The following is a 26,428-nucleotide window of genomic DNA, read 5'->3' on the forward strand; positions in this document are numbered from 1 at the left end:
AACAAATGATGAACACTTGATGTTTATTATTTATGTGGAAAGGAAGTTTATGGCCACTCTGTAATGCAAAGTACATGGTTTGTGACCAACCCTATAATGTTATAATTCTGAAAATGTGACAGGTAAACAAATATTATGCAGTTTTTCTATCTTTATTTTCCTAAGTGTACGATGGCCTTTACAAAATAGCTACTGTAAATATTACCTGCTGTAATATAATTGTAGTATAGTATATATATATATATATATATACTGTAAAAGAAATATATATATATATATATTTCTATTCATTTAAGATCAAACTATTTATTTTAAGGTATTTAGGTTGGTAGACAAGCGGCAGTCCGTTAATATATAAGTAGCAAAATGAGTGATGCCCGGAAAATCGAATTAAATTGGTAGAAAATTAATAGCAGTATGATTGTAACTATAGTTTTACAATGTTTAATTTTAATTTAAATGTAGGTTGCAAATAAAAAGAACTACATGATTTGTCGAGGTGTACGAGGATTGCGAATTTTTTCAAAACGTTATACAAAGTGTATATAAAGTAAAGGAAATCAATTAAATGTTAAAAACAATTATCTTTTCCAGTTTTATTCATAGTCATAATCATAAACTCAGGCTTTTGACAATTAGACAATATTAATCGACCATAATCATTAACATTGCAACATTTTTCCCAATTACGAGTTAAAAAATTGATATGAACATAAACATGTCTGCCAGCATCAAGATGTTAAAAACTCGGAAATGCTATGGAGTTTGTTAATATTGACGATTAACCGACGCTTATAAAACCTAAACCGTAAACAAAAAATTATACTCCTTGATTTAATTAATTTTTATGTCATTTTTAAGATATTTAAAAAATATATAATGACAATTTTTAGAGTAGTCGACTACCTTATTACAATAAACTGTTTTGCCTGCATTGATATACTAATATTTTCTTTCTTTACACATTTCTAATTTGTTTTAGATATTCTTATCTTTTGAAATTTTAGACATCTGTTTGTGAACTGTATATTATAATTTTTTGAAACATATAGTTGTTATACTGCTTCACTGCTACGATACGCGAATTTGCGTAACTTTACATCATACTCGCGTCTCGCGTTATGGTGGTGCTGTGTGTCTTTGTTTGACGTGCTGGTGAGCAAATTATGTTTGGGTTAGTGATAGATTGATTCATTGGGACTGACATCTCTACAGACAACGTAGAAATCGGTAATTAGTTTTTTTTAAAGATGTAATTGGTCATAGTGATGTTTAAGGTTTTTGAAAGATTTTTAAAATGTTTGCTTTTTGACAGTTCTATCCCCTCTACTGTTTGTGTCGCTGTGTAATGGTGTTTTTTGTTGGTCTTTGTTTGCTCTACGAGTTTCGGTACTGCGATGATTTTAAATTCCGTTATAGGAAGTTAGTATTTTTATATTATTATTTAGAGTTTAACCTAATTGATATGTAATGTTCATTTAGCGTAATCGTTAAGGAATCTGCTCCAATTCATTGAACGTTAGTATGTAATATTTAGTTCTGTAGTGAAATAATATTTTCATTTCCAAGTGTAGTCTATGTAAATTTAAATTATGCGGTGTTACTTTTTTTATTATGCGACCTATTCAACATTATAAAATATTATGTTTGTTTTATTGTTTGTGTCGTTTTGTGGCAGACATATACACATTGCGTTATTTTATATTTTAATTAATGTTTTGATACGTGCTGATAAAGAAGCAATTTATCTGTGTTGGTTAGTTTATCTGAATTAGGTTATGTTTATATTTTTTTACAAGAATTTGAATTGTGATATGATTAGAAAATTAATGAAATCTTTTAAAATGGCCGCAGTTTAAATAAGTTGTTTTGTGTGTGTGTGTATATATATAAATAAATATATATTAGATTTTTTATTATGATTAGATTCCTATTATTGACTGTCTTAAGTCATTTATCAGATGCCTGAATAATCTTATTTATTGGAACCAGTATGTGTTAATGAAATCTTGTGTGATAATGGTTTTAAATAAATAAAAGTAATGAATCTAGACCAATTTGTTCATAAGCAAGTGTATTTAAAGATGCGTAAAGAAAGTTTTTTATTTAGAAAAATAGTGAATAGTCAAAATATTTTTTAATATACGAGTATAAGATTGCTACTTGAAAATTATACATTAAAAAATAATTGCCCTTGTTTGAAATTAAAAAATTTTCTTTCATGTTGTATTTTGTAGAAAACTATGATTGGTAATTTTGTGACTAAATTTTTTTATAGACATTGTTTTTTTTATCATATATATCCTATAATTAAAATGCTAGTTATATCTTTTGCTCTTATCTCATGTATGTGGAAAAAGGGGGAAATAAACATTTTATTCTTAAATTAATTTTTGTGGTAGTTTTCCTGTTTTGTTGTAATGTTTGTTAAGATGATGCAATTTTTAGTCCCATATAATCATTCAATTCCTTATTTCATTTGACAAACTAATCCTTAAAAATAGTATTTCTGTTTTTGGTTTTCTAATAGAAAATCTAAGATAATTGTTACATATTAGTTAAAATTCTATAACTTTTCATCATTTAGTTTTTTCTAACCATAGAACATAAATTATTTTGGATATTTTTTTAATTGAAATTTTAAGTTTATGCACTACTGGTAGGAATTTTTTTTTTTTGTTTGAGGGTTATTCAATAATTAAAGACGGAATTACTGTGCAGGCAAAACAATTGGCAATAAAGTTATGATACCAAAATTGAAAAATGAAAACAATATGTTTTCAGTTTCTGATTATAGATTTTCACCAAGTATTGCCGTCATCCAGTGATAAGTAATCATACTTTCAGAACAATAAATTGGTATCCTTGTGCTGACTTTTGATCAGCTGATTGAATAAAATTGTTTTGTTTATAATTTAAATAGTTCATTTTACAGTGACGACTCCTCTTGAAGTTAGTGAATTAGTTGAATAACACACAGTGATCAGTTTTCTCCTTTCCAAAGGGTGAAAACCAGTAAACATTGCAGGATAAATAAGTAAACATTTTATTCTTAAATTAATTTTTGTGGTAGTTTTCCTGTTTTTGTTGTAATGTTTGTTAAGATGATGCAATTTTTAGTTCCATATAATCATTCAATTTCTTATTTCATTTGACAAACAGTTATTCCCGATGTACTCTTGTATGACCAATCAATACTGACAAAGTTGTATGAATTGCAGAAATTTTCACAAATGGATAGAAAAATTTAAAAACTGTCAACCTCAGTATCTGAGAAACACTGTTCTGGGTGTCGTGCTTAAAAATTTGCATAGACTCTCATCTAATAGTAGTAACTGATCACAGTTGAGAGTATAACTGAAAAATTACAACTCAGTGTTAATGCAGCTCATAACAGTATATCTCGAACAAGCTCAAGATGGATTCCAAGAAAGTGGAGGGACCATCATAAGGAAACAAGACTTCGCATGTGCACATAACTGAAACAATAGTATCAGCAGGAAAGTTATTTTGCACAATATTGTAATCTGTGATGAGACGTGGTTTCACCACTATAAACTCGCATAAAAAAGACAAAACATAGAGTGGAAGCTTACACAAGTTCACCTGCCAAGAAAAAATTCTGAAACCAATCAGCAGCGAGTAAAATTATGATACAATCTTTTGGGATGCAAAGGTTTTCTGTTGGTTTCTGTATATTTATATAAACAGAGGTGAATTATTTTCATGATACTGAATCACACTTATTTCCCTAAGTTGTCACAATTCTTTTAAATTTTGTTGCTTTCTTTTTTCTACTTTACTTTGTTATTTATTATTGATCAATTGTATGTAATGGTAGCAGATAAACAAATAAAATGTTATGAAATTCACCGCACAATACTTCGCAGGCTTTTGCAGGAGAGTCTTGTATGACATAAATTTGTATTGTGTAAAAAGTTCCAATCGTGACCAAGGTTCCAACTCAGAACCTTCCAGATAAAAGGGAGAAATTTTTCTATCTGTCACTGAATAGCTAGCTATTTTTTATTGTTAATAAAAAAAGAATTCTGTTACTGATAATGCAAGTTATATATTGATACATACAAAACAAAAGCTTTATTTTTCATTAAAACATTTTATTAATGTATTAATTTGTTGAGAAAAAAGTTTACATGCAAAATGAGTTCCTGGCATCTGCATCATTGTGATATATCACTGTTACTAATATTTTGCTTCATCTCTTATTATATATTTTATAGTATCCTTTATATTTCTGTTTAATTAATGTTGCCACTGTGTTTGTTTTAAGTCACCATTTTAATAAAATTTTTAAAAAACTTTTGGTTTACAGCCAAAATGTTTGGCATGCATTCATGTTAACCTCACTCACACACTTTGCTTTGTTTTGTAGATGTATTTCTATTCATTTATTTGCATCTGAATTAATTCTATGTTCTTCACTTATATTAGATTTATCAAATAGATTATATTTTATTAAAAATAGCATATATATTGTGAGTTAAAGTAAATGTTTTATAATTTTTGTTCATCAGGTAGGTTCTTTTTTTGAATTTTTTATTTAGCATTCCTGTTGTTTATGGGTTAAATTTTTATCATTTTTTTTTTTTTTTTTTTTACTTTAAGAAAACATCAGTACACTGTAATTAAGCAAATTTTGAATTTGACTTTGAAAAGGAGCTCTTGCCATTACCACAAATTACTGGTTGAAAACAACTCTTAATGCTTTGTAATTTTTATCCTTTAATTTTGACATATCATACTTTAATAAAAAGAACCAACTATTTCATAATTCTTGATCAAGATCAACTTTTAGATGTTTCCTTGATCCAAGGAAAGATAAAAAAAAACAATTTTGTCAGTTTATTCATAACAATAAGAAAAATTTGACTTTATTTCAATTTTTTTTTTAAATTCATGTTACTGTTAATGGAACTTGTTAAACTACAGTATCCGGTCCTGTTCGGATTTTTTTGCTCTTTAAAGAATTTGATTGGTCACTAGTCTCCAGGCTTATGACCTTATATACAGCGCATGTAATAAATGCAATAACAAGTGATAAGTTCTTCAAATATAGTATAATTAAACATAGTTTTATCAGAAGTATAAATTAAGAAGATATATACTTACATTTTATGTAGAGGTGATTTATAAGTAATGATAAATTGTGACTGATAAAAAACTGGTCAAGTCCGTCATATACCTAAAATGCTATTTACAAATAAAAATGTTAAGAAGATAGAACTACTTCATGTAAACTGAAGATAGAACTGTTAAGAAGATAGAACTAGATCTAGAAGATCAGAACTGGCTGATCAAGAAGCTCTGGTAAAATCATATATCTATGCCCTCGTGTCATATAATTGCATCCTAATTAAACAAACTTATAGTATAAAACTGCTCAGGGGATAAACACTCCTTACTGGTTGGCTCGATTGGATTTCAATTTCCAAAACCAACCAATACAACCAAAACTACTGCCAATTAACCATTTGTATATCATTATTCTTAAAACTTAATTTGTGACTTAAAACATCTTTGCCTTTCCTTTGTTATTTACTGGTATTAGTTGAACAATGCGATCTCATGTTAGAGATTCTATATGACCATTCTGTTTGTGAATAATAGTGCCTTACCATTAATACGAAGAGAGGTCTCATTTAAATAAATGGCTGGTCTTTTAAAAGAGTTGTTGAACTTAAATATTTAGGGACAGTTCTGAGCTGTAATGAAATCGGTAAGGAAATAAAGAAAAAAATTATAAATTTGAGAAACCTGTGTTTTTATTTCACAATTAAGTTACCAAGCTCTCAATTACTATCAAAATTGGTTAAGATTACTGTTTATAAAGCAATAATTTTACCTGTTGAAAGTAGGTTGAGAGTTTTTCAAATGACATCTTGAGTAAACCAGCCTATTACAGACCTAAGAGTCATCAGTTGCTAGCAAAACCTTTTTTAAGTGCTGAGTAAAATCACTGAGGTCGGACGTGACCTTAGCAACCATTTCTTATTATATTGGTATTAACATTAGTGGCATTTCTTCCAGTATAGTATTAATTTTTCTTAGAACTTCTGTAAGGTGAGATGCCCTCTCAATCTGCCTTGCATCCAAAGTGAGTTTTAGACCATCTTTTCTTCTATGCAATTTATGAAAAACAGTTAAATGTTATTGGAATCTATTATATCTCTCTGTCAGTATCTTTTTGATCACAGACTACATGTCAAATACCTACCTCTATTTTCTATCGCTAAACAATTTCTATGCAGCAACCTTATTTTACTATTGGAACTAGAACAGCTGCAGCCTTATTAGAGCATTTTTTTGAGGGGACCAATACATACTAATGCTGTAGCATGCACTTCATGGATTTAAATATAGTGTTGGCCTTATTTGTAAAGTGTGCATCTAGTTGTATTAAACACCCTAGGTTTGTGTGGATGTTGTATGTGATTAGTTATAAACCACCAGTTGATGGTGACTAGGTGTTAAATCCAGATGTGTGTTATCAACATTTTAATGTCTATAACATTAAAATTTAACACATACACTTGACCTAAATCTTCTACAGCTTAACAGATGTGCTTATAAACACTGATAAAGATTCATTATGACGTGAAGTTCCATGATTTTTATGTGTAGCTCAGGACTCTTACAGAATATGTTTTAATTTATCGCTTCTAAGTTTATTCCTGACAATAAGAAAAATTTGACTGACTGATTCCCTTAGAAGGATTTAAAATATAGAGCAATAAAATGTCCATTCAGTATTATTTTTTTGACATGTTTTTTTATTATAATAATTAATATCAATAATGTTTGGATTTGTATTTATTTTTTTTAAATGTTATGATAAAAATTTTTTCTGAGGTAAACACTGCACACCAGTGGAAGGGGTGAAATAAGTCCAAGACAGAATGTTGTTTTGTTTGTTCTTTGCAAAAAGCATTAGCTATTTTTAGTTGTGTATACAAGGACGATTGCCAGATGTTTGTCAACATTAATGCCAAGTCAAGAAACCCTTAACATATTCAAAATAAGTATGTACTATAATTGTGAGTTTTTTTTTAAGGTCATGTAATAAAGAAAAGCAAATTTATTTTTACTTTATTACTAAGAAATCTTCTGTAGATTTGTTTTTTTCGTATTTTTAGAAATTGATATAAAACTAAATGCAGTCAATAAATGAAAGAAAGAAAGAATTTTAAAGTAAAATAGTATAATTTTATTGTACCATTTTACTTAATTGGTTTTCAGTGACTGAAAAAAAAAATAATAGCATTTATTGTTTACAAATAATGATGTTATTTTCGGAGTGCACTTTCACATATTTATTAAGTCTTCTTGTTTTTTATTTGAGTATATTGAAGTAATTATCGGCTTTTGAAATGCAAATTTATTGTAGTGTAGATTAAGAGCATTATTCCACAAATATCTTATAGAATTTACAATAGGTTTTGATACAGAGTATTTATTAATTAGTTATCTATTGAGGTAATGTTTGTTAACAAAGTAAATAGTTTATAAAATATTGTAATACTATAAATAAAGTTACAATTAAATGTATTTAATTCTCAAATTTAATATACAGCTAATAGCAAGTGTTTTTTCTGGGCTCTGTCAGAAAGAGGGACATCTGGGACAATGCTGCTGTAAGAGCAATGTCCCACCTGTTAGAAACTACATTGTAAGACAGATGAATCATATCTGAATCCAAGTTTCCGAATCCGTCTTATCCAAATTTACAAGAAAAGATTATGCAAAACATCTACCTTAGAGAAATCTATTGCTAGAAAATTGGATAACCATAATGTCCACATTGTTCTACCATGTTCAGTTTAAATAATTTATGGAATAATTGATAGGACTTCAGTGGCATCTTTAATGGTATATGTGCTAATCTTGTGATGGAAGTGTGATGCATAGCTAATTTTTAAAACATTTCTAAATTAGTAGTCAGCTTGGATCCAGACAGATATTAAAACTAATCCAATTACTCTGTTTGGGACCAGTCTCGATTCTTCAACACACCCCCTTTCCTTCTATGGTCAGGCTGGCATTGTAACCCAATCCTTTAAATATAACTATAAATGATAATTGCATCAGCTATTAAAAAATGACTAAATAAACCCTTTGGTCAAAACAGTTGTGTGTGACATTACTCTTACTTTTCAATATTTTGATTTTGATGTTTATACAAATGTACTTTTTTTTTACATGACATTAGGTGGAAAGTTTTATTTTTTTGTCATCATGACATAGTATTGAATTCTTTTAGAAAAATAGTGTCTTCTTCATCCACATTTTTCCCAGTATGATCAGAAGTGAGTGGAACATAACAAAATTTTTGCTTTGAAGGCGAATAATTCAGATATCAAGTTTCTTAATAAAAGCATGAACTTTGTCTTTCATTATTAAAATGTTTTTTTTATTGCATTCTTGTAAATTCAAATTAAAGTCGTTGAAGTGTAAAAATACATCAGCTAAGTAAGCCTTCTGTAAAAACATTGAGAATGGTGGTGTTTGTTTATCCTAGAAAAATATTATTAATTTATCTTGTAATTCCAATAATCAAGGTAACACTTTCCCCTGGGATAACCATCTGACTTTGTATGGAAAAGAAGTATTTTTTTTCTTTTTTACCATTGCATAGTTTAGCAAACATCCTATTCTGTAATGGTAAATTTTAATAAAATTAACCATTTTTACAGGTTTACAAAGTATGTATTTATTTGGGATTTTCCACCATTTTTTGTGGCAAGAGCACTTCTGTGAAGGAAGCAGTGCATCCATTTCACCCTTAGTATAAGACAATTTTTTAATTTTTTCAGAAATCCACTGTACTTCCTTATTATTATCGCCTTTGCACCATCACTACATACTGCAATACATTTTGTCCAATTTATGTTATAATTTTAGTAGCTTCATAAAAAACAGAAAAGACGCTGTCCTGTTGCATAACCAGGTATTGATTTGCAAAAAATTCACTTTGCTGAATTATCTGATCATGAATATTGGCATCCATGTCATTGATTTGCCTTTATACTGTGTCATTAGAAAGTGGAATATTTTCAATTTTTTTTTCTTTTTCCATGTCTATTAAAACACTGACCATATCAATTGCAGAAGGTAATATGAGGTTTTCTGAAATAGTGTGGTGTTTGAACATCTTAGCTACTATTAATGCTAAAGATAAGACGCTTCAAGTGTACTTTTTGACAGTACAGCACTTAATTACCAATTTTAATTACTGAATTTTATCAGCATATTGAACTACAATATGCTGAGAAATTTTGCCAATTTTACAATTTTTTTTTTTTGGAGCAATTTATCAACAATTTTACCAAGATACTGAATTTTATCAGAACGTACTTAATTTACAAATAGAATGTTGTTGATTTATCAATGTATGTAATTTTCTTTTGAAGAATTCCAAGGGTTTGCTTTTATGTTTCGGATGTTTAGTTTCCAAGTGTCAAATTAATTTTGATGGCTTCGTGCTTTCATTGGAGAAGACTTGAAAGCAAACAATGCACTGTAGCTTTCCATCAAATGAGGTAAAACCATAATTTAAATAACTGTCATTGTACGATCTTGCCTTTTTAACAATCAGTTCTCTGGATGTAGATGGCTCGCTTTGTTTTTTCGCAAATTTATCCATTTTGCATAAGAATTGTAATTGAAAAAAAGCAGTTACATCGTTTGACCACGTACTAAAAAAAACTGAAAACTATTATTTTCAATGGAATTGCTATTTTAAAGACTTACGTAAAACCCCAATGCATGCTTTGCATTCGAAACTAAGCTGACGTTCTGCATTCCCTTATGCCTCTTTTATACTCTTGAGAGCAAGACGTGTAGAAGTGTATTGTATGTATGTTCAAATATGATGCTCTCATAGTGAATATTATGCACACAAACCAAATTACAAGGAACATGTGCACATCAAGTTGGAATCTGTAAATTGCTCATGTCTGTTCACTTCATACATGCATGTTAATATACTTTCACTATCAACACAACTAAATAGTTTTAACTAGGTTTCATTAGGTTGGTGTTGGGGAATGCAAAATATTCATTATACATTTTTTAATTTTTTGGGAATTGTGGAGTTAAAAATGTTGAGAATCACTGGTTTAGACCTACATTTAGAAAATTAAATGTGTTAAGTTAACATTGTATGTATTTTATGAATATGCACTCTTTGCTAAGAATAATGGTCACTTACTGTCTTAGAAAAATCCATTGTTACCACATCAGACAATGGAACCATTTTTGTATAATTTTACACAATACTTAGCTTAAGTAAGTTGAAAAAGGCTTTAACAAGCCTTACTTAATTCTTTGAGAAAGGGTCTTATTATATGCCTCCATTGCCGAATCATATGAAACTTCTTGTCACCAATTTATTTAAAATGCAATTAAAGATTATTTTTTTTGGTAACAATATTATTTTGTCATTAATTAACAATTAATCTGTATCCCATTCAGCATGTACATAAATATGTACTCAAAATCATAATCAATAGTGACATCTGAATTGCAAATTATCTTGTTGTAATTATTTATATTTAATGTAAAATATTAATATATTTTTACCGTAACATTATTTCATGTGTTTGTATTTAAATTATTAATATGGACTTTAAAACATCTATTTTTATCTTATATTGGTTTGGTTTATATAATGTATTTTTATGTTCTGATCAGAATAAATCACCCCCGCTCTCTCCCTCTCGCTCCATGTGTGTGTGTGTGTGTGTGTGTGTGTGTGTGTGTGTGTGGCGCATGAGGATTGCAGTTCTGTATATATTTATGTGTATTATATTAAGTATTTTTATATTAACAGATGTGGCTTTATTCATTGTGTGTATGTATGTAAACTTGTTTTACTTTATATGTCAAACAAATGGCAAGGATCAGTTTGATAATAGGTTTTTTAATTCTCATGTTTAGAATAGGTAATAATCAGCTGATTGCTGTTGATAATTGAGATACGAGTAGAGTGAACTTTTTTCAAGGTTGTATAATGTTATTTGTATTTAATCCAGTTCAGTACAGTTACTGTGTGCTTTTGTGTGAATGTGTTTTGCATTATTTGTTTACTGAATTGAACTTGTTTAGCTTGTTGGAAGTTCCATGTTGGCAGCTTTATAGTTTCTAATATACTGTTGTATTGTGCACTGTTCCATGTTTTATTTCATTGCATAATATCCATAACCGTATGTAGTAGTGAAAGTAGGTCAGGATTAAAAAAAGAGTATAAACTCTTTAATTTATTGTTATTACTGTTCATTTTTTTCCATTACTTTCACTGTTATCTTCTTATTAAATTAACAACATATGTTGGTTCTCTCGTTCTTTATATTACTGATTTTATTTATACTAAATTGTATAATTTCCTTAAACCAGTATTTTATGCATCCATAAATTTTTTTAATTTAGATTATACCGTTTTTAAAAAGATTGTAATTTCATATTCTTATTCATTAGGCAACCAGTCTCACACAGATTAGGTCAATTAACAGAGCCATCAGTCAAACCTCATCGGTAAATTATCCCGATATTCAAATCTGTCAAAAATTTATGAATAAATTCTTTATTCTGTTGTGCATAGTATGTGTTTTGTTAGAAAAATATTTTGCAGATTAATCAAAAATGTAATTTTTATATTTTACTCCAGTGTTTGTTTAAAACCATTTGAATAATATTATTAATAGAAACAATAGTAAGTTTCATTAAAGGTCAAAGTTGCCTTTTTATTGGGTTTTTTTTTTTTTTTTTTTTTTTTTTAATAACATGATAAAAGAGTTAATTATATCTTTAATTTTTTTGTTTAACCTTCTGCTTAGTTTATCTTTAGGTTCAAAAGAATTTAAAATTAAAATAATAATTCATTCATGTCCTCTTCCTGTTCTTCAGCTTTATATTGCTCCTTTCTTTTTAAAGCTATAAAAAACTATTATTTTTAATTTTATTGCTCGGATATGTTATTGAACTGTCAGTCATTATTTTATTACGACCTTTGAACAATTGTAAATAAGTGAATTAATATTTTCTTGATTTACAAGCCACATTTAAATTATGTGAGGATATAAATATTTTTTTTTAGTATTTCTTTTGAAACTTATTAGATATGTTTATAATCTCTGTAAATCTGTATCACAAATATAATGATAGTAAATGTATTCATTTTTCAGTTATTTTGCAAGGTTCATCTATAGCTTGATCCTCAAATTAATGTAAAAAACTTTCACCTATTATCAAATTTGAAAGTATATTCTATAATTTTTTACAGGCTCTTAAACTTTTGAATTGGAGAGAGATTTGTTTGGCAGATTAATAAAAGCGAGAACTGCAAAATTACCTACCTGCTGTATAAATGTGGTATATAAATTATGAATATATCCATTGAAGTCATTAGATAATATTAGCATATGATCTGCTATAGGATAGTCATAACTTAATTTAAAAAATATACACTTTTTAAACAACAATAGAACAATTTTATAGCAAAAATGTTTTTAATATCTTTAGAATATCATCTTCACAAACTGTCTTAATTAACTGGTACTGCTATTGTCTCTTGGGTAAGCTGATATTGTTAATGGTTTTTTTGGTGTTATCAGAAATAGAGTAGCATATGAATTGTATCTTATTTATCATTGTGCATTTGTATATTTTATAAGATTTAAATGTGTTGAGATGGGGTTATTTTATGTACGTGTGGAATATCAAGGTTACTGTCACTTGTCTGTAAATTTATGTTACTTGTTTTTGTGACACGCATGTTTGAGATAATTTGGCAAATGTTAACTCTGTGTTGTGCGTTGAAAATCCTGTACAGTAACGTAATCAGCAGTTATAATTTTCTTGTTTTAATTGTCATTTTTAAAAAAAAAAACATTATAATCAAAATCTAATCATTATAAATTTTAAAACAAATTTTGTCTAAATAAAATGCTTTTATGATGTTTTACTGAATTTTTGGTTAAATTTCATGTATACTGCAGTGGGATACACTGCCTGCCATAGGTGAATTTAAATATCTAAATCAGTAATTTTTATTTTTCATTCATTCAGTAAATTGAATTTATTGTATAATTTTTTGACTTTTGATTCATGTCTGTATATTTATATCAGCTTGATATATATCACTCCAGTGACCTCTGTTACAGCATTAGCACCAGCACCTCTGGCTTTCACCAGAAGCTTCCACATTTAAATCCTGACCAGGCTTGGCTTTTTCCACTCACATTTCTGAGTATTAATAATCAACAATAAAAATAACTAAATATATATAAAAATAAAAAATGTATAAAAATAAAATATACAAAGGGGTTCAAAAAAATGTACTCACTGTTTATAATTAAATAATATCGAAACGAAGACTTACACTCACTAATCTAATGTGTAGTGTAGTGTAGTGTAAGGTATTAAATTTGTTATGGTAGACAGAGCTGGCAATTATGCCTCGCATGTGTAGGTGGTTGGTGGTGGAAGGAGCCAGTGCAACAGAAGATAGTCAAGTAGCAACAGTGTCTGAGGTTCGCTTATCTTTCGTTGAATGCAAGGTTGTACTGTAAGTACAAGAACATTCACGAGGTACAACGGCAGTAGCAGAGAGAGTTTGGAATACCTCCACCAACACGTCAAACAATTTCCTGCATTTGCAATAAAATTGAAGCCGACAGAACAAGGAAAGATCCGGCCGACCATGAACAGCTACAAGTCCACGAAAGTAGGGTGAGCCGGTCAAGTGTTAGATGCATTTGGAAGAGTGGAAAGTGTACAATCCAAGACTGCTACACACGATGAATGTGGACGACCCATATTGAAGGATTGAGTACTGTGAATAGTTTTAGCACATGGTTGGCGAGGATGAGGGATTTGCAGGGAAGTTTGTGTGGACTGATGAATCAGAATTCAAACAGCCACAATTGTGTTACTGGGCTCCTGAAAATCTTCATGCTCATATGGATAGGGCAGTGAATTTACCGGAGGTTGCAGTGTGGTATGGTCTACCAGTGCGTGGTTTGATTGATCCCTTCTTCTTTGAGGATACCATAACTGGTGAGCCGTATCTTGATATGCTTCATACAAGGATTTTGCCTGCCATACAAAACTTGTATAGTGATGAACCATTTTACGTGAAACAACTTGGAGTCCTGCCTCACTACTATTGAGATGTCAGGTTGTACCTTGATAAAACTTTAGCCGGACAGTGGGTGGGTCGAAGAGGTGCTGATGAGTACCCATCTTGGTCTCCTGGTTTGATACCTCTAGAATTCTACCTGTGGGGGACCATCAAGAGTGATGTGTATTGACAAAAACCAGCAACAATCGATGAGTTATGTGAAAAAGTCATGAGTCATGTTCTGCCATTACACCAGATGCACTAACTGCTGCAGTTCGACGCTATGGGTGTTGTGTAGAAGCTGCTGGTGGTCATTTTGAACACATACCATAACTCTCTCAGTGCCAGAAATTGTCACGTCAAGTCACTTTGTCACGAGATACAGACTAACAAATAGTGAGTATATTTTTTTGGACCCCTCTATATATATATATATGCATGCATATATATATGCATGTAGTAGTGTGTAATGTGCCACTTGGTTAGTATGTAATGGTAAAATGTATGTATGTAGTACAAATTAGCAGTATATTTCAAAATTTGCCCAAATAATTAATCATTGGGCCTGAACAGCATAGTAATTCAAAATATTTGCATAGAAAAAAAAAGAACAGTAATGTTAAATGTTATGATGTTGTAACTTTAAAAAGTTAATTTCACTTATAATAAATTTTATCTGTGTTAATTCTGATTAAATCAAACAGAAAATATTTTGAAAACCATTAAAAAAAATGAATTATGATCCAGAACTAGACCCTTTTTTCAAATAAACATCAGTAGAAATTATTATTACACATAAATGTTTGGTTGTTAACCAAACGTTTAATATTAATAAAAGAAAAATTATATAATAATTGTAACAAAATAAATATAATAATTGAAAAAAATATAATAATTGACTAAAAACTATCTGGTATCATTTTAAACAGAAGCAGAAAGTTAGCCAAAAAACAGTTATTAAAACTTCCAACTCTGATTATCTATCATAACCTTGTACATGATCTTCAGATATGTTAGACAAGATAAAAAATGTATCTCTAGTCAGATATATTTGAGATAGAATAAATCTTCAGTCAAATAAATATCCTCCATTAAACAAAATTTAAGGTTGGAGATGGTCATTTAATGTTCCTTACAATATAAAGATTAAAATTAAAAATTTTAAATTAAATAAAAAATTAAAATTAAGATTATAAAATTAAAAATTCTAAAGGGGTTTTAGGTATTGGTCTCATATCACATTACTCAACGTGAAGTTTCTTATTGTTGTTTCCTGGTGTGATTATTTTTCCCAATTATTTAATTTCTGTTTATTACAGACTTGTTTAAACCTTGTTTTTTAATAAATTAATTTTGTGACCAATAGAGATATGGGACTACAACTGAATTCTTTGGTCTTCTGCTTCTTTATTTTAGTTTCAGTGTGTCATTTAGTTTAGCCTACATATTCTTAACTGCAATTATTGCCCTTACTTACAATTATTTTCCAAAATCTTTACTAATTTTTTTTTGTTCAAAAAATACTAGTATTTAGTTAACATATCTAATACACTGAAACATTTAATCAGTTCAGTATTGTGGCTAGAAAATATGTTCACTGTTTTGAGGCGTCTTGCTTAGAGTGATAACTGAGAAAACATCTTGCTGTTCTAATCAATGGCAAACTTAAATCTTCATCATCTTTCTCATTATGATACAGTCTGCCAATAAGTGGTAGTAAAATGAATTAGCTAACGGACAAGAAATTAGGTTTACACTCCTCAACCATTACTTCAGTTATACTTTAAAAGTATTAGATTTGAAGCTTGAAAATAGAAGTACTATATGTAATGTAAAAAATTGTACTATTACTACAGTTATACTTAAAGGGAATTGGTCAAGTATCAATTACTCATTATAATTTGTTTATTTTATATATTTATAATCTTTTATTTATCTTCAAAGGTTATTCAACAAAAGATTATGTAACTTTATTTTTTTTATTTTTTTTCATTAATAAGAGAAATATCATTATTTATATATATAGTCATAAAGTATTATTATTACTGTTTATGTTATGGGATAAAATCTAAAAAATAAACTATTACTAACTACAATTCAAATGCTGCTGCCAGTACATTTGAGTATATCAGCTCTCCAGCCATATTATTTTAGAATGATAATGAAAAAAAAGTTATGCTGTGTTCAGCATAAAAGCTATCTTAGCTGAGTTTGTAGTAATGATTTTACTGCAGCATGTGCTATTGTGTTAGTGCAGTTATTTACTGGGTGATTCAATTTATTAGTTCAATCAGTATTTATGTAATACTTTATCGTCTATTGTGTTTTTATCAGCAATAATATAACATCAATTATAGCTGCCATGTAATTAATTCATAAATAACTCGAATTCAGTCCGAGCCAAATAAAACATAAAACAGCAAAACATAATTTGTACATGTAACTTTCAAAACTGTTACAATGTCATTTGGTTTGTTTACAATAGGATATTTCTTAAAGTGAATTGAGTATACTCATATTTATTGTTCAGTCAATTGATCGGTTTACTTAATGCTAATTAAGAAAAAAAAATCACATTTTTCACTTGTTCCACTCATTGCAGGAAGTTGAAATGAAAAAAAAAATTATTAAGAACCAGCAGTGTTTTAAAATAAACATTGTTTATGATTATTTTTACCAAATTTTGCCTCTGTAAACCAAATTCATATATTTTTGATTCCACTAACTCCTTTACAGCTACAATATTTTGGATCACTTCAATAGATTATGTAATCTTAGACTCAGTGTTGCCGTGGGGTTCCTCTTGTAGGAACTCTCGTCGTGAGGAAGTGGTCCTCTGCCGGTTACGGTTGGGGCATACGAGGATCACACACGAATTTCTAATGTTAGGAGGAGACCCTAACTACTATCCAGGGTAGGGATTTTTGCACAACCCATCAGAGTTAGATAAGTTTTTATACTTTCTTTATTCTATTATTTTATCTTTAATATTTTATCAACTTTGTCTGTGATATTAGTTTTGGGTTTTATTTTGCCTTCTTGGCTTGTTTTAGTAAATTTTTATTATATGATTAATATTACGTTTACACCTTGTATAGCTTATTATTTTGGAGTTATATTACCCTTTTAATAATAACTACCGGGCGATGATAACGCCCAAGCGTTTTTTGCCCACAAACAACCAAAAAAAAAAAAAAAAAATGTAATCTTAGATGAATTGAAACTTTCTGTTCCCGTAACATCATCCACAAACTTCTCAGTACTTTTCAAAACTTTTTAAAAAGAAAATCATATTTTCTTTTTAAAATTCTGCTTTATGAAAAAATTGTAATTGGCAGTAGCTTATTAATTATTACATTACCATCGTACATAAGCTATCAAAAAAAGAATAATATTGGCAAAATCAACTATGAGCAAACCTTTATATGATAAGCTTGGCGAATCTTTTTAACTATTAAGCAATCGATCAATGGAACTAAAAATGAAGATAATTTTAATTATGACTAAACATATATAAGGATGGTTCTTATCACCAGAAAAACATGGGTCGCAGTGATTGAAAGACGGTAATTCACATTAAACTATCACTTTATACTGTGGTGGCCAAAGCGATGCTGTGAGGGAAGTATATAACTGAAATGAATAAGATTATGCATATATCCTCATCTGCGTGATACGCTTAATATAAAAATATAAGATTCTCTGTCTTCCTGGTCACCTGTTGGCCACTTTTGTCTCTTTGTATTCACTTCATGTATGAATGGACTATTTGATGTTTACTAAATTTACTGAATGAGTTTTTAATATAAATTTGATTAAAGTTATTGGCCAAATTTCACCCGAAAATTTTGAAAAAATCCTTCTCTTCTTTTGGGGGGTACATAAAAATGATGTAGGTGAAATCAGATACATAACTAAAGTAATGTGGATGAAATATTTTCCTCACCACATTGTAGATAGTTTGTGTAATTTACAGCTTCTTAAAGAAAGGGATATTTTAATTTGCTGCTTTATATTGGTTGATTAGATGGGGGTAGGGGTTAGTTAACCATTTTCTAGATCAGTTGTTCTCAGGTACAGCAGGAGTCAACTATCAGTATTATTTCACATATTATTTCATTCATCTCATCTCCATTGTTAAAATATTTACATAAACATGTTCGAAGCCTTAATAGTAAAATAAAAATATTTCTGAAAATCGTTCTTATGAGTGTGATGCCTGAAAGCATCTGATGTGTAATCGGTCTTAGTCAAAATTTCTTTCTCAAAGATAAATGATGTTCACTACTCAACCAGTACTTCTGGTGAATAAAATAAGATGATGCTTGTAGATTTGACAAGAATTTTGGTTGACTTGGTATATGTGCTCTTTAATTGCATTTTTAGTTAGGTGATGAAATCAACAGGAAACTACTTCACACCTCTATTTCTGTAATATGCCAGGTACAGGTTTATTAATAATGAGAATGACTATGCTGTTTACAGGATCAAATCCTGTCAGGATTTGATCAAGTTGTCAACAACATTTTCTGTTATGGTATGTAATTTACATACATATATGAAATAAAAATTACACTAAATAAGGAAAATATGTATTTGGATCCATGCAAATGCACATGTTAATATTTGCATATGTGTGTGTACACCAATAAATAATATTATATAAGAATTATTAAATTATTATTTATTATTATTCCATATTTTAATTGTTGCTAAATTTTTTTCTCTGATAAGTGCTTTTTTGTATGTTAGGCTAAGAATAAGAAATAAGAAATTGATTTTTTTATTTTTTTAGTAAATATTTATTGTAAATTAATGATTTTTTTATCTGTATTCTTACCTCAGTTGCTTAGTAATAGGTAGTAGTAAAGATGGAGGGAGAGAGGTCAGTGACTTCTTTTGCATTGCACCAGTGTTTAAATAATAGATTATGTAACATCTGTCATGTCTTTTTACTGATCTCTTTCAATTAATTATTTTATTTGTTTTTTTATCCTATAGTAAATAAATGTTAATTTTTTATTTTATTTATGTTTTTGTTTCATTTGCTATATTATGCCCTCTACTGTTTTATCAGTTGGTGGGTCAGTAGGTTGATTTTTTAATTTAGCAATATGAATTGTCAGCAGTCTTATACCAGTTGATATGTAGAAAGTTTCCTCTTTTGAATATTTTTTATTTTTAAAATTCTTTATTGCCACAAAAATAACTGAGTAGATAAAAGTGTTTTTTTAAAATTAATTTACTTGGCTTTGAGGAAGTTCAGCCTAGTAAAGGACTCAATAAGTAAATATAATTAATTGGTAATAATTGATCAATTACATTGTTATTTATGACTGAACCATGCTCATTCGTAAAAAGGACATTAATTTTTGTTCATGCAGGTCACGTAAAGATTGTTTCAGCCTAGTGACAGCATTATAAAAACAAACTATCATGTTCTTTTGATATCCATCAGGAAATCTATATCATTTCATTATTTTAATAAAGTACAGAATTATACTGTTACTTTTATAGGTGTACTACAAGGTAATAAAGAAGACTTGTTAAGTCATTGATTTGATCTCTCTCGATCTAATTCTTCCCCTGATTCTGTCTCAGTCCATTGCATTTTGTAAACCAGCAACTCCATACCCTTCTGAAACATGAATCACCACATTAGATTATATGAACTTAAATGGCGATTTAAGGAATAAGTAAAAAAAACTTTTGTAAAGAAAACAAATTAATCTACAATATTGAAAAGAAAAAATGCTTAGGAACCATTTAAAAATAGAAAAATGCTGTTTTCTAACCACCGTCTCATTTCAATAATATTTCATTAACTGTTTTAACATAAATCATTCTTTTGGTGTAAATAAAAATATTTATTTGTTTGAATTTATTTGCTTAAGATCCACTACAGACCAAGGAAAAAAAGTTTTGAATCTGATTCTTTTAAAACTGTATATTTTTTACTTTAAGAAAACTTTTAGGAAAAAAATTTATCCAACATATTTCATTACTGGAGTTATTTGGCAAGTAATGTTTAAACAAGAAAGATGTAGTATTTTACATTGATGTTTTGTGTCACATCTTTAACAAATAACACTATTGGTCATCCACAAGTGGTATTTAGAAAATGGACTGGAGTTAATTTTTGTATTTCATTTATCAAAAATATGTTTATTGCTTTCAAGATTTTAGCAGTTTAGTAGATAATTTTAATAGTTTAATATTTTGGCTCACTAGTCAAAATGTAATTTTCATAATTAATCAGTGTAGTCAAACTGTTATTATTTTCCTAGAAAAAGTATTTTAATGAGAAAAATTTTCATGTTTTAAATAAAAAATAATTATTTTTTAAAATTAATTTTAGGAAGTTTAGGGTTAGTTATTTTTTAAGAAAAATAAGTCTTAACAATAAGTGAAATATAAGTTTTAATCAATAGGTGAACAGTGTAATTTTTTGTTGCGAGTGCTATTTATATAGTGCATATAAAATTAAATTAATGTCTATAAATTACTGCACTGCTCTTTGTATTTCGTTATCCTGCTTTAAAAAAAAACTAAGGCAGAAGCCATTATTTTAATTTATGCTGATTATAATGTTAACTCATTAATTGTATATTGTTGTGTTAAACAGTTATAAATATTCCTTTTTTTATAACCATTATTACTATTTTTTTTCCTAATGTGTGTGTTTCAATCTGCCCAATGAGATGAGGATGATTTATGACATGTAAATAAGGTGTATTCTTGTACAGACTCAAGCCTAGCATTCCTTAAATGTGTGGAATGAATTATTGGAAAAAAAATTAAATGCTAGTTTTACATAATGCCAAATTATATTCAGCTATAAATAATATAATTTCCCCTTTTTGAAATAATTTTTATTGTTTTTTGATTCTCCTCTCTTACTCAAATTATACATTATTACCATGTATTTTTTCAAACCTGCTTTACTGAGGATTTTGTTAGATTTAGAACAGACAAATGAATTAATGGTATTCTATTGAACTTGTTTTCAGTTTTCACATAGCCACCTACTTGGACTTAAATCTAAGTATTATAAGTACTTTGATAATTGCTTAATTTATCAAATCAGAGTGGGAATTGCTTGAGAAGTAACTACTTAAAAATAATAAGCTTACAGTATTTTTTGAAGCAGTATATAAAAATACTATATGAAAACAATTTTCACTACTGGTATTTTAAGTGCAGAATCTCCAATTCTGACAAAGCTGTAAAAATAAATTTATGATTTTTAAAAATATTTTGGTGAACTCCAAGACTCACTTTTACAAAATGGAATTATTTCTTAGGCTGAAAAATTTATTATTGTTATTGAAGAAGTGTTATAAGATTTGTTTAAAAATGTTGCAGGGAAAAATATTAAAAGTTCAAAATGAGCAGAAAATAAACATTAAAACTGAATATAAAATTTGTATAAAGATACATTAAAATCTTGAGGAATACCTTTTTTAATTGATGTGTAACCTGACTTTTCAGAACTTTTTAACATTGAGATATTTAAAAGATAATGAACTTGCAAGAAAAATAAAATTGCATATTTTAAAATAGTAAAAAATTTATTCCCTGCATTAATGCTACTTTTGATGTTTAATGCTACTTTACTAAAATAAAAAGCAGTAAATAATTATGTAAAGATATTTACTGGAAAAATCAGTATCTCAGATTTTTCTTTCATGAATACTGAAGTTTTTTATGATATATTTATACTGATGAATTTTAAATTTGATGTTTACTTTTGTTTCAGTGATGGATTCGTTCCTAGGTTTGTTTGAGCCGGATGGTGATGGTGAAGACACACAGCTACCTCCAGAACCCCAAGTAGGTAATGTGGAGTATAAATTGAAACTTGTCAATCCATCCCGGCTCAGATTTCAACATCTTGTTACTCAGGTATATATAATTTCATTTATTTATACTTATTATTTGATTATTTTAGCAATTATTAAATTTAGTTATCAGACATACTTACAGTGGAAATTTTCTCCCATAACTTAACAATTTATGGATGCCTTATTTTGTTCTCAATCACTTAAGTTTTTTTTTAACCTCTTAAATTTTATTTCATTATTGATATATTTTCTTCAAAATACTAACAGAAAACTACAATATTTGTTTTTTTCATTACTTAAGACGAGACTTTATTTTTATTTGACATGCTAAAAAAAAATTCTAAAAATACTAGCATATCCCATCATGACAGCCCACAATATAGATGTAGCTTTACTCACAATGCTTTTTAATAGCAAATTAATTTTTTTACAAATAAAAAATATTCAATTAACAATATTATATTTTGATTTTCATTAAATCCTGATAAAACAGTAAATAAAAATTTTTATGAAACTTACTGAAGGAATATACGATAAACAATGAATTGTTGCCCAAAACTTAAATAAAGGAAAACAACAAAAGGAAGATAAGAAAATTGAACAATATTTGTTAGACTAATCCATTTTATGAATGAATTAAAATAGTTCAATGTAAATGTCCAATAAAGATAAACAAAAAATTTTACAATCCCAAATCTAGCATCCTCAGCGCAGCTTCACCTGTGCTCTATGGTTACTTGCACTTCCCGTTACGATCAGAAGGTCATGGCTCCATTCACTCTCCCTTCCCGTTAACTCCCGTGTCTCTTTCACTTACTTCCCTTTCCATTTCCTTTTCACTGTTTCCCATTTTTTCCATTTTCCCCTTCTTCCCTTTTACCTTTTCTGATTTTTCTTCCCCCTTTTTCTCCCTTCCCCAGTTTTCGATGAATTTCAGTATAGGTTAATTTTGCCGCTAAGCAGAAATCATGGTAAAATTCTTTGTTATTCCTAATTTAAAAACAAAGCCTTTTCTGGACACATGTTTGTTATGAACTTTTTTTATTATTTTAAACAGAGAAATACAGCTGTAAAATTTAACAGCATTCTTCTGGAGCACTCGCACACTCATTCTGTCGCTCTGCGCTCACACATAATGTATTAATATTACTTATTTGACAGAAGTAATGAATTACTTCATTTCCATGCTTTACCTACACTTTTAAATCTCAACCAATTTTTTTTGCATCTGACATCTTTAGTTATTTGCTTTACAAATTCTAATTTTTTAATTCCATTTTAATTTAATTTATTTAATCCCTTTCCTCTTCCCCCATTTCCCTTTCATCTTTCTTCGTTTCTTTTTTCCATTTCCTTTTCCCCATTTTCCCCTTTTTCAATTTTTCTCTTTCTCCCTTCTTCCCTGCGCGTAAATCGGTCCAGTAGTTTTTTAGTCTATAGCGGACACACATATCAGAAACATTGCGACGGAATCGTAAAATATTTAGTATAGCATATGTTACTTTTACGTCCAACAGATAGCGCTGTTAACATGAAATTTAGTTTTTTATTGATTTGAACCCCTTAAAGTAAAAATTTTGCAAAATTCTTTCTTAGTGCAAGCCTACATAAACATACGAAGGTACCCTGAAAATTTCAAGTCTACCTGTAATAGTTTTGGTTGTACGTTGATGAGTCAGTGAATCAGTCAGGATATTCTCTTTTATATAAGAGATGCTTTATTAAACTCCTAATAAATAACTTTTTTCATTGTCTTTGTCAAATTTGGACATTAATTTAGTAGCATAATTTTCATGACATAAAAACAGTTTTTTTTTATGTGAAATATAAGTATTTAATTATAAAAAAAGTATTTTTTAAAATGATGCACATTTTTTAACACTCTTTTTTACTATTATTTTTTTTTATTAAAGTAGCTGTCACTTAAAAAAATGGCTGGTAACTGAAAATATTTGTTCTAAAAGCAGCCAAATTTTGTAAAAAAGGAGAAAATTTTTATTATAAGTTAGTAGGCATTTAATAAAGTATACTTTTAGAATTTATCAACGAACAAACAATTCGTGATTTAATTCACATGTATGTATGTGAAAATTTTTTTCTCGGATTTTAATTTCAAAATTGGATTAATCATTGTTAGAAGATTACAAAAATACACAATCGGCTGTTGGTTCACTTCAGAATGACTGCTGAAATTAGAATTTTGTAATAATCATTATGCAATAATGGTGTAAGCTACCAAATTGGCTCAAACGCACTACTGTAGGATTTACTAAAATGCATAAAATATATAAATATCAACAACAATATATAATAAACGACAACAATATTATATAAATAAATAATAACAACAGCCACAATCATAATAAATATAACAAAATTATTCTTCATAACAAATATAAAATCAACCCAAAAAAAAAAAAATAAACCTTAGTTGAAAATGATAACTAGACTATTCTCAACATTTGACCCAACAACTAAACTTTTACAAAGAAACTGAATAATTATAATAATAACAACAATAATTTTACCAAAATGATATTGAACTAAAAAATCTAGAATAAATATAATAATAAAGATAATAGAGAAAAAACTAATAAATGAATTTAAATCAATAACTCACCAAAAAGAAATCCTAATCATAGTAATATCAATTTTTATATTTATCATAATCAGAAACGTGTTAGGATTAATTCCATATGTGTTTATATCAACAAGCCACTTAGTAGTATCAATATCAATCGCATTACCAAGATGAATTATAATCACAACATATAGATGAAAAAACTTTACAAATGAAATATTCAAACACATATTACCAAAAGGAACACCCTCAGCTATTTCACCAATAATAATCCTAATTGAAACTACAGGAAATATTATTCTACCAATCTCCTTAGCAGTTCAACTTACAGCAAATATAATTGCAGGACACCTTCTAATAACCCTATTAGGAAACACATCATCAATCAAAATTATAATATTTATTATGCCAATTCAAATAATCCTAACAGCATTTGAAACGGCAATCTCAATAATTCAAGCATATGTATTTGCTACCCTTGTACTACTTTATTCTAGAGAAGTACCTTATGAAAAAAAATCACCCATTCCACATAGTAACAAAAAGACCATGACCAATTATATTATCAATAAATGTAATAACTATACTAACAGGAACTGTAAAATGAACTCAAACAAAAGATTATAGTCTTATAATATTAGGAATAACCTTATCAACAATGTCCATAATATTATGATGACGAGACATTACACGAGAAGCAACATTTCAAGGAAATCATACAAATAAAGTAAAATCACTAATAAAAAGAGGAATAATCATATTCATTATCTCAGAAATAATATTCTTCATATCATTTTTCTGAATATTTTTCCACTCAAGACTAGCACCATCCATTGAAATTGGAATAAACTGACCCCCAAAATCTATTAAACCCTTCAATCCCATAGAAATTCCACTATTAAATACAATTATCCTAATCTCATCAGGAATTACAGTAACCTGAGCACACCACAGAATCTTATCAAACAAATTATCAATATCAAATAAATCACTAATATTGACTATCTTCCTAGGGCTATACTTTACATTTCTACAAAAATGAGAATATCAACAATCGACCTTCACAATAGCAGACTCAATTTACTGATCATCATTCTTTCTAACAACAGGATTCCATGGTATCCATGTAATTGTGGGAACAACCTTTATTGCAATCTCAATAATACGATGTATAAAAATACACTTCTCAGCCAGACATCATCTAGGACTAGAAGCAGCAATCTGATACTGACACTTTGTAGACGTAATTTGATTATTCCTATACCTTTCAATTTACTGATGAGGAAAATAATAATAATCTTTTTAGTAAAAAAAGTATAATTAGCCTCCAACTAATAGATTAAAAAAATTAAAAAGATAATCAAAATTACAATAACAATAATTTCACTAAGATCAATCATTATTATAATAATAATATTCACAATATTAATCTCCAAAAAAATAAAATAAGACGAGAAAAAAACTCACCATTCGAATGCGGATTTTCAAAAATATCATCAACACGAAAATCATTTTCTACTCACTTCTTTTTGATTGCAACAATCTTCTTAATCTTCGATATTGAAATCTCAATAATCATACCAATATTTTCAACAAAAATAATAATTACAGAAGAATGACTGATTTCATCAACAATTACAATCTTGATCTTAATTATAGGACTAATACATGAATGAAAAATAGGAATACTAGAATGAAGAAATTAAGGAGAATAGTTAAATATAACATTTACTTTGCAAATAAAAATTATTGAATAATCAATTTCTCTTAAATAGAGTAAAGAAGTAAAATTACAATTAATTTCGACTTAATATTAAGGATAACCCTCATACTCAAATTAACTGAAGCTAAAAAGAAGCTATTCAG

General features: G+C 28.3%; 2 protein-coding genes across 4 annotated transcripts in view; both read left to right on the plus strand.

The window, feature by feature from the left end:
- The first annotated feature begins 1,087 nt into the window (after positions 1-1,087).
- The window catches only part of LOC142325417 (GTP-binding protein 2), a 57,539-nt gene continuing 32,198 nt past the window's right edge, over positions 1,088-26,428 (plus strand). The window contains exons 1-2 of one of the 3 annotated variants that reach the window (XM_075367163.1): positions 1,088-1,230; positions 21,897-22,042. In XM_075367163.1, the coding sequence (XP_075223278.1) occupies positions 21,899-22,042 (144 nt within the window). In that variant the 5' untranslated portion in view covers positions 1,088-1,230; positions 21,897-21,898. The other 2 variants (XM_075367162.1, XM_075367164.1) reach the window with 2 other exon arrangements.
- On the plus strand, positions 24,204-25,841 carry LOC142324642 (cytochrome c oxidase subunit 3-like). Its single transcript, XM_075365498.1, is given in 2 exon segments — positions 24,204-24,208; positions 25,190-25,841. Coding segments are annotated over 2 exon segments (657 nt in total).

This window comes from Lycorma delicatula, chromosome 5 (assembly GCF_047948215.1).
Source record: "Lycorma delicatula isolate Av1 chromosome 5, ASM4794821v1, whole genome shotgun sequence".
NCBI lineage: Eukaryota > Metazoa > Arthropoda > Insecta > Hemiptera > Fulgoridae > Lycorma > Lycorma delicatula.